Here is a 15857-nt window from a genome sequence, read left to right as displayed (position 1 = left end):
CCTTTATTTTCTGAATATCTCGTTGCTAAATTCTTAGCAGCCAAAAAGTGAAAATATTTGATTCGATATTACACAGTAATGTGAAACATATTTAGTAAGTGGGCAAAATTAGAGATAGAGGAGAAAGGGACATCTGTTATTTAACAGAAAATATGTTTTACAAACGATGGACATCGTTGGTTCGTTAGAGTCAATCAGGGCGCCTTAACAGAAGGTACAGGGGTGGTGGAAGAGGTGGTGGAAGAGGTGGTGGTAAACTTGGACAAGAAAGTTATTAACAGAGTTACAAAAGTTCTCTCTATAACGAGACTGTCGTCATTACTGTGGTTTTATACTCATAATCAATATACTGCAACCAGAGACGCCTTTGCCAGAACTCCCAACGTTAATAAACTAAAGTTAGCAACGGCCCACCATCAAACATCCTTATTACACTAGATCTTTTAATTTGTTATACACAAGCTTCTTGGGTTGTTTTTGTTCACTAATTGCGTTCACTAAAACGTTCATTTTGCTTTCTCTTTCTAGTTAAGGAAACTCCCTTGATCGTATGGTTTTGTTTTGATTTCTAGTTTTTACCAGAAATCTTCCTTTGAGTGGTTTTTAGAAAGTGTTCTGTGTTTGGGTGTCGCAGCATGTGAATGTGAACAAAATAACTCAAAAATGAAATTTTGTTTCTGATTTACTCGGCTCTGTCCATGATTATGGCCCTTTAAGGGCAAAAAAAAGGTTAAAATTCTAAATAGTTTCAGAAATGGATATTTCAAGATATTCAAAAGGAAAATGTACATGATGTTACCACAAGATCAATGTAAATGCAACGAAAAAAATCATTCAGCTCTTTGTAAAAAGTAATTTATAGTCTAATCAATTTAATTTGTAATTTAATTATAATGTTGTTTACAAATCATTATCTTTTGAATTAAATGAAACTAGAACTCGATCAGACAATCGCCTTAAATGGCTTGAAAACGGATAAACAATCCCCATTCATAAATTTATAATAAAAGCCTTTATACGGAAGGAATTCCTTTTCCAGCTCAAGAATTCTATGGCCTTGACGAAGGGACAAATTGGGAAGAGTGTAAAGCTGGCTATTGTTTAAGGTTTCTCATGCTCGCAGTAAATGAGCAACTTCTCGCCCTGAAAGGGTTCATAACCATCGCCTTCAAGACGCTCTAAAAACACCCACTTACAATTAACTATGCAAATTAGAATTTGACGTCTCCATTGTTGCCGAAGCTAGTGGGGGATAAACCATTGTCGGTTTGGATCGGCTTTACATTCTCCGCAAGCTTGAATTCTATTGCTTAGAAAATTTTAGTTAATAACATTATTTTTAACTTTTAAACTAACTACACTAATTGTTACTAAAATTGTTATTTTTTTATTATAATCATTTTCAGAACTCTCTTTCCATTGTATCCATAGTAATGTAGATCTTATTTCACATACAGATCAATAGCTTTTATTTGGAACATTATTCTAATAATAATAATAATATTTTAGAGATTTAACGTGCGAGGGCACTTGACCCTAATTGTATAATCTACGAATAAGTGTGTTGCTACGTAAAATTCCGAATCGCGCTTTGGTTGGGTACATCTATTATAATAATTCATTTTACGGCATTTGAGGAGAAAAGTGTGTTTCTTAGGCAATCGTCTAAAGAAGTATTTCATTCAATACAGGTTTTCTTTACTTGAATAATATTTAAACAATAATATTTATCTTAAAGAAAGAAAGTACATTGCCAATTTCAGTCATAATATTTTATACTAGTTTGCCACCTTTCGAACTAGGGAGTAGGTCATCTTCAGGGCTTATGCTTGTTGAAAAAATATTTTAATTGTAAATACATATAATTTTTAATATAAAATATTATGAGTGTTAATAGCATAAGCCCTGAAGATGACCTAGTTCCTAGATCTAACCTTGGAAAAAATAAAACATGACTGAAATTTGTAATTTCCTTTCTTCCATTGGATTAATGAATCGGTCACCAAAAACGATGAACAATAATATTTATTTCAAACAGTAAATATTTAGGAAGAAACTCTGATGAAACCAAAGACTTATATTAATATATTAGAAAGACGAATTTATATTAATAGAAAGACGAATTTATATTAATAGAAAGACGAATTTATATTAATAGAAAGACGAATTTTCCAGACCAGAGCTTTTTAAAAGTATTTTCTCATTATTGAGAAGGTCTCCTCTACTGAAAATGTAAACTGTTTCAATGCTTTTATTGCCCTTATTTTAGGAAAGTCCAACTTTGTGTTTAATCTGTTCAGCGCAGTGTTTGTTCCAAAACCTCTGTTTTATTAACTTTTATTTTAACCAGAATTTCTCGTTGCGTTAAAACTCTCGAACGGAATTAATTTTTAATTGTAGTAACTTGTATTTGTTGATAATTTATATTGTTTTTTTTTTAAGTTCAGAAATTACTTTCAAACGTCGGAGGATAAAGTATTTAAATATATTTATTTATCATTTACCATTTCTGTTTCAGTTTATTGAAACAGATTCTATTTCAAATATTTTCTTAAAAAAGTACATTTTCCAACTACTTAATCTTAAGGCGAATTACTCCGATTTTCAATTAAACTGTCCTCACTTGTTTATATGTTGTAAAAGTAATGCACATGAACAATCTTAGAAACACAATCATTGTTTGGCGCAAGAAATCAGTTTGGCTGAATCGTTTCGAATACAAATAAAAGAAATCTTTTAAAATAAAGCAGCTGAAACATTAATTTCTTTTAATTTGTTTAAATTATTCGAAATTCACCGATTTTTTTTTCAGTCTTGGAAATTTATGATTAGTTGCTGAAATTTTACATTGGTGTGTTCGATCGGTGTTATTTTTTTATTTTATTTCATTTTTAATTGGAAATGATTTTTGAACCAAAATAGTTTTTTATTTACTTTTGATGAACTTCAAGCTCATAGTTTTGTGGTTATTATTAGACCATTTCGTGCAAACTAGAAAAGAATCAAGAATTTTTCATTGATTTAAGTTTATACTTGAGTTGTCTTATAGAATTGGTAATGTAACAAAATTATCCACGTAGTATAAATTCATTATAAATTAAAAAACAAATACACTGTCACAGATCAGATAAAAATTAATGCAAAAGAAAGGATGAAATTAGCTCCCCTTCAAGAACTCCCATTGTTCCTTTGATGCCATTGGAGTAGCCAAAATTTGTTTATAAAATTTGTTTTCATTCTAATGAAAGCATTATAGTACATCCTACCAAATTTTATCAAAATCGGGCTAAGATTTACAGAGTAATTAGTAATAATAATTTTGAAGGGGGCCTTACATAAAGGGGGCTAACTCCTCTCCCATTCGGTGTACAGCGTCGAGACCCCCAAAAGGCACATCTACATAAAATTCCGAATCGAATGACATCTCATTCATGAAAATCGGTTCACGCGTTTAGGCGCTACGTAGTTTACAAAAAAGGTAACAACAACAACAAGAAGAACAAGAACAACAACAATTTCTGAAAATGCCGTTTTTGCTCATTTTCGGCAACTTTTTTCTCGAAATCTATTAGGTCTGGGTGGTTGCAAAAAAATTACAGTTATAAAGGAGGGTTTGCCCTATATTTTAAAGAAAATTTGGGAATTTTATCTTTTATAGAAAAAGAGAAAAAAATTGTCAAAGTTGGGTGTTTTTTAACGTTACGCTTTTTCGTGCACTTTTTGACGATCAACCCTTATACAACTGTCCTACCGGACAGTTTTAATAAAGTTTTAATTTTATTTATCACTTTTCAACCAACTCTATTTTTTAACAATTTTTCCCACCACAATGCGAGACTAACCCAGTCGAATTAAGTTAACAAACACTCTAAAAATAAAAAAATTCTGCTGCAGATTAAGGTAAAACAAAACATCCCTGTCCCCGTCTGAGTCTGAAAATCATTTTCACGCTGAAGTTATTTGAATTTATTTCACTCGTGTTGCAAATTAACTTAGTAAATTTTATGGTTTTTTTTTTTAGCTAGGTTTTCTTAGGACAGTCTTATTAGAAAGAGCGAAGAGATTAGCTGGGACTCCAATGTGGAGTCGAAACCAGCTGCTGGCCCTTATATTTTCTCTTCGTAGGAGCTTCTTACAGCTCACCCTCCGGAGATTTAAAATTAAAAAAAAAAATTATAAGGACATACTAAAGGAGTTCTGCTTGCGCTGAAATAAGCACTCTTTCTCTATTTACGTTGGAATTAGAGGCTTTGTTGTTTCCCTTCTGTGAGTAATCCAGCAAAGGCCAGCTAAGTTGGTGCGGTTTCCGTTGCTAATGAATGTGCTTAAGTGAAGAATATAAAAGGAATTATTAGCAAAACTTGTAAAGTTATCCTAGACTACAATCATATTACAGCAACTAAGCAAACTAAAATAAACACTTTTAATTAATATAAAAAGATAACTATGAATAATGAAGTTTATTAAACTAAGCTAAAGTGACAAGGTAGAGTGATCTGTTGCTAGATCTTGCTCATCAGGCTGAAGAAAATTTAATCAAAATCAATGCTTCGATCAATCCCATAAAATTAAAAAATACATACAGTAAGACTGAAGAAAATTTATCTCTAATTAAAAAACAAAACAGATTTAACAAAATATAATTTCCTTTTTATATTTTTTGTTACATTTTTTTAATTATTATTATCGTTTTTAGCTCAGGGAATGAATAATCGATCTATTTCCTGGATAAACTTGATATCAACATAACACTCGTTAGTTATAGTAAATGGTAATTGTAAATCGAAGGACTGTATAATTAGAGCTAGATTGCTAAAACTTATTGCTTATAAATTATTTATTGTAACTCTCAAAATGTCGGTGTTTTTGCATTAAAAAAAAAAAAAAAAAAAAATGTGTAAATATTAAAATGTTAATGTGTGTGTGATGAGCTAAATTCGCCTCTGGTACACTAAAAATATAACTCTCTTGTACGAGGGTCGTTTGAAAAGTCCGTGCAAAGTCAGAGAGATAGCACCACTGGCGCGTATCGAGGTTATGTTTAGTTAGTAGCATCTCTTGGAAGAACACACACCAAGTTTCAGCCAGATCGGTCTATTTCTTTGTGTTTGGCATTCGTTTGAATCGAGGAAGTCGAGTGATTTTCAAAAAATGGACGAAAAAGAATTTCGTGTGTTGATTAAACACTACTTTATGAAAGGCAAAACGCCTCAGGAGACTAAAGAGAAGCTTGATAAACATTATGGTGACTCTGCACCTTCGATTAGAACAGTTTATAAGTGGTTTCAAAATTTTCGGAGTGGCCATATGGGCACAAGTGACGCTGAACGTTCTGGACGCCCTGTTGAGGTTACTACTCCAGAAATCATTGATAAAATCCATGATATGGTGATGGATGACAGAAGAGTGAAGGTGCGTGAGATTGCTAGTGCTGTGGGTATCTCGAATGAACGGGTACATAATATTTTGCATCAACATTTGGACATGACAAAGCTATCCGCAAGATGGGTGCCGCGATTGCTCACACTTGACCAAAAACGAAATCGTGTGAAGTGTTGCAAGGACGGTTTGCAGCTGTTCCAGAAGAATCCGCAGGACTTTAGGCGTCGTTTCGTCACTGTGGATGAAACATGGATACATCACTACACTCCTGAGACCATAGAACAATCTAAACAATGGGTTACCAAGGGGGAATCTGCGCCAAAAAAGGCGAAGACCGTTCCTTCGGCCGGAAAGATTATGGCGACTGTCTTTTGGGATTCGCAAGGAATAATCCTCATCGACTATCTGGAAAAGGGTAAAACTATTACAGGTGCATATTATTCATCGTTATTGGATTGTTTGAAAACCGAGCTGCAAGAAAAACGCCCACGATTGGCCCCCAAAAAAGTCCTTTTCCATCACGACAACGCACCAGCTCACACCTCAGCAGTTGTGGTCGCAAAATTAATGGAAATAGGGTTCCAACTCGTTTCACATACCCCCTATTCTCCAGACTTGGCTCCCTCGGACTACTATTTGTTCCCCAATATGAAGAAATGGCTCGCGGGAAAAATATTTTATTCAAACAAGAAGGTGATTGCAGAAACAAATGGCTATTTTTCAGACTTGGACAAATCCTATTATTCGGAAGGGATCAACAAACTAGAGCAGCATTGGTCGAAGTGTATAAGCCTAAAAGGAGACTATGTTGAAAAATAAAAAAGGTTTACCCCAAAAAATTAAGTAGTTTTTATTTTTGCACGTACTTTTCAAACGACCCTCGTACTTACAGTTATTAGACTGGGGTTACCCGAAGGGATCAATGATGATAGCTAGCTGGTTCCTAGTAAATAATTTAATCGGATAAAAGAATTTAAACTGGTAAAGTAAAAAATGGCGACTAAAAGAGTCCTGACTTTAATTAACGCAAAGCAAAGGCAACAATAAATCCAAAGTAATTTTCTTGTTCACTTCTTTGGGTTATTATTGACCTCAGGAAAAACAGGAAAACGCAATAAAAACTGTCACTTTACGAGTTTCCTTTTTGTGTGTGTGTGAGTGTGTTTACGTTCTAATCTAATGTCCTTAAATTATTTTAATTTTATTGTTTTAAATTTTTCTAAAATCCCTATCCCAATTTTAGACAAGAATTAATCAAACGACCTACAAGATTAATTAACAATTACCTTCTTTAATTAATTACAATTTCTAAAATTAATTTATTTACAACCATATCTCATTTTTTCATTATTTTAATCAATTTAAAAAAACAAAACGAAATTTTAGGAAAACTAACTCAGAAAAGAACATTACAGAGCACTCTATTAGCAGTAGCATGAAGTAAGGACTAAAATGTTTCAACACATGTTGTATCATATTGTTAAATGTACACAAATTTGCCTTGAATAGTTTTATTCTTAGAAGATTTTAAACAAATTATTGTTATAAATAAACATACTTATAATTATTATTAATGAATAGGGTATTAAATATAATTATTATCTGGAGCCTGTTTACAATCACGAATATTTATTCAAACCTACAAAACCGCGAAGGTAAGCAAAGGTTCTTAAAAACTGTTCTAAATTTTAGATTTAAGCATGAGTATTTAATTTTCAAGATAGATCTACTTTTTCTTTACAATACTATTGTGGACTTGAAATATTTGCGAGACAGTTATAAATTATTTAAAGTAGAGTGATTAAAAAAAGATTAATGGCTTGTTTAAACAATGCAGTAAACATTTGGTTAGAATATAAGACAGATCATTATGGTTACATTATTAAGAAGAAGGATGTTTATAAGAATTTATTTTCTTTAAAAATAGTTAAAATATTCTCTCAAATTTTATTTTTACTCGTTATTATTTGTAGAAATGTTTTTAATTGCAATTTTTTGTTGATATTTTTAAAGAATGAATTCAACTTAAAAAAAAAGATTTGAAATGCAATTTAAAAAAATATAGATCTACCTCCTGAGATTTACTGGTTATTTATTCAACAGAAATCATGAGCGGTCACGGCATAAAAATTTAACTAGCACAATACTGCCTAATAGGATTCAATTTTGAGGAAATTTTATTGATAACGGCCGAAGAGTCTTTTTGAACAGCAATTTCTTTAATATTTCTCTACGTTTTGGGTTCCGAGGCGTGATATATTTTATCTTTCAAAATATCTACAAAATAATTTCAATATTTGAACTCATGTACTTGTTACCCTACTATTAAAGCACATGGTTTACTTGTATTTTCGGTAAACTTTGCGTTCACCATCTATACCAGCCAGCAAGAGTGGGCTGCTTCCTGTATGAGGGTAACAGTGTAACAGAAGGTCCTAAGAATAGGAATTGCAACGGCCCCTAGCTGGTTACTTATTGGTTAAAAATTAGAAGAAGGGATAAACAAAATTAAATTTAAATAATTTTTAAGTCGAGTTAAAAAAACAAAAATAATAATTTCAATTACAATAAAGTTTTATACATGATAACTTTATTAATTTTCAGTTTTCAATGAATATAAAGAAGTTGATGAACTGAATGAAAATAATAAAAGCAATGACGAAATTGAAGAATCTGAGAAGTATTCTACAAAACCGCTCACTGATGCTCAGAGGTTGGATCGTCTAGCTAGAGGTGCCTATGTCGATAGGTAAGATTAAGAGGAGAGAAATCATTTGTGAATAAATTAGTGGAGAGGAATTACTTAATTAATTATCTCAGAATCAAATTACAATTCAGTGAACAAAGTTGAGTTAAAGTAAGAAACATTTTGGTCTCAAGTCAGAATTTTGATTGTTGTGCTTCCAGTTTCGAAGCGAAAAAATTCAAAACTTTTGAGTAGCCGATCTAAAATTGTAGCAATCAATTAAACTAATTATCAACTAATCAGTTAAAGACTTCCTTTTATCTTTTACACACGCACGAATGCGCGCACGCAACGAAGCACGCACCATTCTCCACCAATCATTTTTATCGATGCTTAAGCAAATTTAATTTAAATGATCCAGTAGTTCTTACTATCGAAAATCGGACATTAAAGCATTGCACTTCCTCACGCAGTATGAAAAGTAAAAATTATGATAATCAACTTTAAAATAAATGTAACACTGTTTCATTCAGAAAGAAATAATATGACGGACTTAGTTGATTTGGATCGTCTCATTAAAAGTGGATGGCCTAAATAACTTATTTGATCTGCCAAGAAGTAGCCACTAATTTCAAATTGAAACTCCGAAAATGGACTATTTATAATTTCTTTCTGTTTTTATCAAATATCTCGCGCACGTATTAATAAATTCTTATTTAAACATACTTTCCACGTCTATAGTAAATAGGGGGAGGTTTCTTCTGTTCTTTTTGCAGTTCTGTTTGTCTTAGAATAAGCTATTAACATATTTTTGTTAATAACATTCACATGCCAGTTTATAGTCACATGAAATAATCAGTTTTAATTGGTTGCAAATAGTTAGCATGATAAACCTCTTAGTGGTTTAATCGAAGAATTGTAATGATCATGGGGCGAATCAAAAATTTTAGGGGAAGGTTTAGTTTAAAATGTAAATTCATTAATTTTTTATTTTAAAAGTTTGATTTCATTTTGGGTTCAACGCAATCAATTTCTTAATGAGATTGTACTAAATAATGTAGGCAACATGATCACTTTACGCCTTAAAATAAATATTAATAATTAAGTAATTCTTTTAAGCTTATGGTTCTTTAAGGTTCTTAGACGGCTTCAAGACAGAAAAAGGGGAATCGATAAACGGCGCTAACGCGAGAATGATAGTTTAGATTGAATGTTAAGAAAACTGGTCTAAGTTTTTCAGACAGAGCAGTTGCAATAAATTTGTGCTGCTAAGGTATTAACACAGATTATCAAAGTTACACAGACTTGATTTTCTCACACATTTCTGCAACTTCCACCAAGTTAATTCAAGAGAAAGTGAGACTAGCTGGGTGGACATTCTGATGAGTATTGGTCCGTATCGTCTAGGAGGAAAGACAAAAGCTTACGAGAAAGAAGCCTGGTGGAATCACAAGGTACCTTGAAAGGGACTGTGAGCCTTTTAAGGGAAATATTACTTCAACAAGACCATTCGCGCACGATCTTAGGCCCCTGGTTGGCTGTGTAAACCATTGTAAACCATCAATCGGTAGCCACAATACGTTGGTCAGGAAGAAGAGGGCACGAAAAAAGAGTATTTCCTGTGAAGGGGGCGCTCTGTTCGGTAATTTGTAGAAGAGAAATTGGAGCCTTCAAGCTTTAACCAGAACTCCCACTCCTGTCTTCCAGGTCTAATCAAACCGTCAGGATCGCTCAAACCAGAGGGTGACACTACTGATCCCCTTAGTCGTTGGCTAACTGGCCAACCCCTATGGAATACAATTGAATCCAAATTCAGGTCCATTTTTTTCAGATTAGAGTATTTGCTAATGATGCAGGCAACAGATGGATTCACGTTTCTATACAGACTTAACAAAAACTTACAGTTTAAAATGTTAAGTATAAGGGTTGATTAAACGCCAAAAGGTACACAAATCAGCAAGTACCCAACATTTCATTAATACTTCATTAATATTTAAGTAATTCTACTGCATTAATTTTCATTAATAAGTTATTTTTTAGAATTTATTAGATGTCACAGACCCTTATGCTGGCCATTTTCGTCTACAAAATATATGTTCAAGTAGCACTGTAGATTGACTGTAATATCTAGTTATCTATAATAATGAAACTATTAATTACAGGTTAAAAAGAAAAACGTTACAAAAAATAAAAAAAAATTATGAGGCTAAAAAATTCAAAACTTTCTTTTAAAAGAAACTTCACCAACATACATCAATGATTTTCAAAAATCGTCGGTTTAAGTTCATTCTTCGATTAAAGTAATTGTTATTTTATGAAGTAGTCAAACGTTTATAATAATTATCTGGCTTTATCGCAAGTAACATAGTTTTCTTCAATTACATTCTCAATGTAGGTATTCATCCCACAATGTTGTATATATGTAATATAAAGTAAATAAGATATGCATATTTTTAGGACAGCTAATTATTCCAGTATTTTACTATAAGTAAAATTAGGGGGACTAAATTAAATTACAATCGAGAAATCAATAATTGTTGTTGAATAATCTACTTGTTATAACTGTGTGTTATTTGTGCTCGCGAATATTTCGGTAAGACGAATTCAAGGCAGTAGCCGACTCTAACTTTGTATTTTTCTACTTTAACATGCATGTACATATTTATGTGATTTATCATAATTATAACAAAAAAATATTATAAATGAAGTGGCCAGCATAAGGGTCTGTGACATCTAATAAATTCTAAAAAATAACTTATTAATGAAAATTAATGCAGTAGAATTACTTAAATATTAATGAAGTATTAATGAAATGTTGGGTACTTGCTGATTTGTGTACCTTTTGGCGTTTAATCAACCCTTATACTTAACATTTTAAACTGTAGGTTTTTGTTAAGGAGATTTTTGTACCTTTTGGATAGATTTTCCTTTTTGTCTATTTTACAAAGTTACATATCTGCTTTACAGATTTTTTTAAAATTTGGAATAAGCAATTCTATAATTATAACCTGATAAGGTGTTAAGTCGGAACCGTAACTACCACTGGAGAGATCTTTTTAAAGAATGATTATAGTTGCGGTCCCCCAAACCATCCCCAATAACAATGTTTTTGAAAAAGCGTAGGAAGGTATTTGTACGTGAATATCAAAATTAAACTGCGATTTCAGTACTTCCTTTTAAGAGGAGTAAGAAAAATAAACTACGATTGCAGTACTTCTCCCTAAAAGGCAAAGATTTTTTAATCGAACGACAATTCATTGATTTAAATCGGTTCACTCATTGATTATTTAAACGATTGCAGTACTTCCTCTTAGTAGGTGCAAGAGCATCAGCAACGTAGAGGAGCTTTAACCACTTATTCGAGCTGAATTTTATCAAAATCGTACTAAGCGTTATAGAAATATTGGTAATAATAGTTTTAGAAAGGGCCTTATTTGGGTGGGGCGAACTCCCCTCCTTATGAGGCACGGCGTCGAGACTTTTAAAGTGCAAATCTGTACAAAATTTCGATTCGAATGACACTTCGGTCGGTTCACTTGTCGATAATTTGAAACGATTGCTATACTTCCCCTTAACAAGTGTAAGAGCTGATCGCCGCTTTAATGTTACGTAGGGGAGCCCTAACCCTATCATCCTACCAAATTTTATCAAAATCGGGCCAAGATTTACAGAGTAATTAGTAATAATAATTTTGGAGGGGGCCTTACATTAAGGGGGCTAACTCCTCTCCCATTCGATGTACAGGATCGAGACCCCCAAAAGGCACATCTACATAAAATTCCGAATCCAATGACACCTCATTCATGAAAATCGGTTCACGCGTTTAGGCGCTACGTTGTTTACAAAAAAGGTAACAACAAGAACAAGAACAACAAGAAGAAGAACAAGAACAAGAACATTTTTTGAAAAAGCGGTTTTTGCTCATTTTCGGCAACTTTTTTCTCGAAACCTATTAGATCTGGGTGGTTGCAAAAAAATTACAGTTATGAAGGAGGGTTTGGAGTAAGATTTAAAGAAAATTTGGGAATTTTATCTTTTATAGAAAAATAGAAAAAAATTGTCAAAGTTGGGTGTTTTTCAACGTTACACTTTTTCGTGCAGTTTTTGATGGTCAACCCTTATACAACTGTCCTACCGGACAGTTTTAATGTAGGAGACTTAAGCCATTTAATCGAGTCTTACAGCTGGGATTTCCTATTTGATGAGTTTTGTCTAAGTTAAAATTACATTTCTACTTGTAAGTAAGAGCGGGTATGGTTATCGTGCAGATTTTCGATTGTGTTTTCATCGTTCCCAGTCCAATTCTTTGTTCGATTTCCACTTCAGACATACCAACTGATCCTCAAACTACACGTCTCTCAAAAGCAGATTATCGGCCTACCATCCAATCATGTCCTTCTGCAAGTAATACCTTAGGCTGGAAACATAGTGGATCGGCGAGCAAAGCGGCGATGATAGCGAAGAGCAAAGCGGCGAAATCAAACACAAGTAAACATATGGGACCGCGCATAGTAGCGAGCAAAGCGAAGATAGAGCAACGCTATCTCTAGAGAGTAGAGCGAAGCGTTATGACATGTTTGATTTATTCGCTCTCTTCGCGCTCAATTTGTAAAGGTTATTTTTCAAAGGTTATGGATATTGTTACATTTATTGGTTTAGTTTGTTTAAAGAAACCTCTGTGGAACCATAATATTTGCTAAGCTACAATAGTTTTTAACAATTAATAATTAATAGTTAAAATTAATTAACAATTAGTAGTTAATGGAGAATTCAGGTAATTTTTGCTACATTTAATTTGGTTCTCAATCCCTTAATGCTAACTTTCATCTAAGTACTAGGCAAAATTAAATTACATTTTCACGTCTTACTACTTCTGATCAGAACGAATTCTCCAATCCTTCTTCTGTAGCGTCGTACTACTCCAGTTTTTCAGCTGAATGACATTAATTTACGACTGATTTAATAATTATTAGTAATAATAAAGTGATTTAATAAAATTATTGTTTTTTTTAATTGACTAATTTCTTTTTATCTGCATATATTTCTATTTTGTTACCTTAAAGTAACTGCTAGGATTAATGGGGTTACACAGATTTGTATTTAGTTAATTTTTCTATATTGTGCCTAACTTTTGTTGTGAGTTGTATTATTCAAAAACAATAAAATTTGATTTTGATTAATGGGGTTACACTGGGCTAATATATAATCAAATGTTGATTATATACTAGAATGTAGACATTCGAAAATACGCATGAAACTTGCCAGGATGCTCCCGAAGTTGATGGTACAAGTGATGAAATTCACCAAGTTCATTTCTAGACTTATTTATGTCATGTACACTGCAGCTCCTACTACTAAGCTGCTGCAAATACCAAAGTTTCAACGAAGAATTTTCATATAAAAATAGTTCCTCCATCTTGTTTTGTCAAAAGGAGAACGCGACTAAACTCGTCACTATGTGCATGCGAATCTTTGCTCGCTGCTCGTCGCTCTCTTTGAATGAAGCAGCTATCATCGCCGCTTTGCTCGCCGCTTTGCTCGCCGCTCCACTATGTTTCCAGCCTTACGGAAACCTGCAATCATACCTCTCTTTCTTGGAATAATCTTCAAGAAATGGGCTTAAAGTCTCGCCCTTCGTCGTATTATTCTTCCTGCAGTCTTCTATAACCGAATACCTCTACCAGGAGTCAACGAGACCGGATAGTGCGCTTTACTTAGACCGAGGACTTTCTTGAATTCCTCATACTAGGCTCAAAAGAACAAAATTAAATAGACACTTTCGACAACCAAAAAACTTTTATGCGATAAAACTTAACTATCTCTTAATAACAAATAACTAATTTATATAGGGAAGAGATTAGCTATGCGGTTAACGAACTGGACTCCCACGCGGAGGTCCCGGGTTCGAATCCAGCTACTGACCCTTAGATTTTCTCTTTCTAGGAGCTTCTTACAGCTCACTGTCCGGTGATGGACAGTGTTGTCTGTAACGAGAGAACACTGTCCAGAGGCCGGCAGTGCACTGAAAAAAGCTCCGGGCGCCAATAACCTTAGATGTTGACGCGCCTTAATTAAAAAAAAAATATATATATATACTACCATTTTGAAACCCATCTGGGCGTAAGGGATAAAGTAGTAGGGTTAAAGTAAAAGCGCCAATCTCCAAAGAATTCTATTTCTACCAACTGTAAATTCTCCATAGTAAACGCTCCTTGTCTCTAAACCGAACCATACAAATCTTAACATTTTTTTTTTACCATCCAAGTCGCCAAAACCCGATACAGGAAACATCACTTCAACCTGCAAATCCTCTAGATCAATATCTTCCTGACAACCCAACAAGACGTCTTAAAAGGCAGTGGCCTCGAGATTTCCTCTTTAGTGAGGAGAGTGACTCAGAGTTCAGAGTCCGTAGGGTATCTTCTCCACTCGTTCACATCTACGATAATGTTCAGTGTTATCATATTTACTTATTGCGCCACCGCGCTGAATATGAATCGCAAATAAATGAAGAAAAAAACTTAATGTCCCCCTTAGTACAAATTTTTCCGCGTATCTATTTGTCGATTGGTATATCTGTTTGTATTTTCACCACTCTACCAATGTTTTCCAATTTTTTGAGATTGTCGCAAGAACGGCTCCAACGATAAGGGTTTGATCGTCAAAAAGTGCACGAAAAAGCGTAACGTTGAAAAACACCCAAATATGACAATTTTTTTCTCTTTTTCTATTAATAATAATAAGAGTGAAATACGAAAATAAGTTTAAAAATTTGAAAAAATCAGCTCATCTACAGAAAGGGAGTCTCCACTACTTTGGGGTTTACCTGATATAGCCTCTTAGATTTTCTCCAACTTGTTATACTAATAGAATTCATATAGACCTTTTCATTTTTTATACTTTTATTCGCAAAATTTTTCCCAGAAAATTCGATAGCTTTGAGAAAATGTATGGCATGTTTTTTTATCAATGGATCGTTCACTTTCTCGAAAATGACACCTACGATTTTCTCAAAGTTTCGTATTCATACTCGTCGATGTGTAACTTTTACTTTATAATTTTTCCATAACAAAGTCCTTGTAGAGCAGTTCTCGGGGAGGGATCTACAGGCTTCCCTGTAAGGTTACATTTAGCACAATTTTTGTTTACTAACTGTATAGAGCAGTAAAAATGAAATCTTATTTAAACAGAGTTTGAAAAAGAAATTGTGAGTTGAAAGCTTGAATTGGAAGAAGTCGAGCGAGTAGTGTTCACACCATATTTGTATTTTTCAATTTAAAGCTATACTTTTATTTTTACACGCAATTTTCGAGATGAATTTAATCTATTCCACAGAGATGCACCTATAATGATAATACATTAATAAAATCTGCAACAGATTTGATTGGTTGGACAGTGGCAAAAATCTGCTAGCAACCGGAGAAGACGTAAAAGATTTCGCCAGAGACCCAAGTCTGTCCTTGGTAACCACTTACGGTCAAGACAGAATCAGAGAAGAGAATATTAAGAAAAATCTCTTTAAAACAGGCCATAAAAGCCTGGATCTAGGAGGAGAAGGAGAAGTAAAGGAGCCAAAACCCAAGGCCAGCTCCAGTGAATCGCCATTATTCTTGCAGTTCATGAAAAAGCTTGGATTTGTGCAAAAATTAATTTTTTATTAATAAATATTTAAAGAAAAGTTAAAGTGTTTCATATTCCGCAGTGTTATTAGGCGTCCAAGCTGTAGTAGTCTAATAGAATTGGGAAATACACTATTTGGGAAAAAAGGCGGACAGGCAGGTAGAGCCTG

General features: G+C 33.3%; 1 protein-coding gene across 2 annotated transcripts; it reads left to right on the top strand.

Annotated features, from left to right (window-relative positions):
- Positions 1-6855: 6855 nt before the first annotated feature.
- On the top strand, positions 6856-15746 carry LOC141459949 (uncharacterized). 2 transcript variants are annotated; one of them, XM_074139519.1, is made up of 3 exons: positions 6856-7037; positions 7987-8131; positions 15404-15746. In XM_074139519.1, the coding sequence occupies exons 1-3, from the start codon at positions 6956-6958 to the stop codon at positions 15429-15431; spliced, it is 255 nt and encodes an 84-aa protein (XP_073995620.1). In that variant the 5' UTR covers positions 6856-6955; the 3' UTR covers positions 15432-15746. The 2 variants fall into 2 exon arrangements, with proteins under 2 accessions (XP_073995620.1, XP_073995614.1); XM_074139513.1 differs by having other exon boundaries at positions 6859-7037; positions 15447-15746.
- The last annotated feature ends 111 nt before the right edge of the window (positions 15747-15857 follow it).

Source organism: Rhodnius prolixus, unplaced genomic scaffold, assembly GCF_049639745.1.
Source record: "Rhodnius prolixus isolate KJV_2025 unplaced genomic scaffold, Rpr scaffold_1, whole genome shotgun sequence".
Taxonomy (NCBI): domain Eukaryota; kingdom Metazoa; phylum Arthropoda; class Insecta; order Hemiptera; family Reduviidae; genus Rhodnius; species Rhodnius prolixus.
The sequence above is the reverse complement of the archived record's forward strand: the minus strand, read 5'-3'. Positions and strand labels throughout refer to the sequence as shown.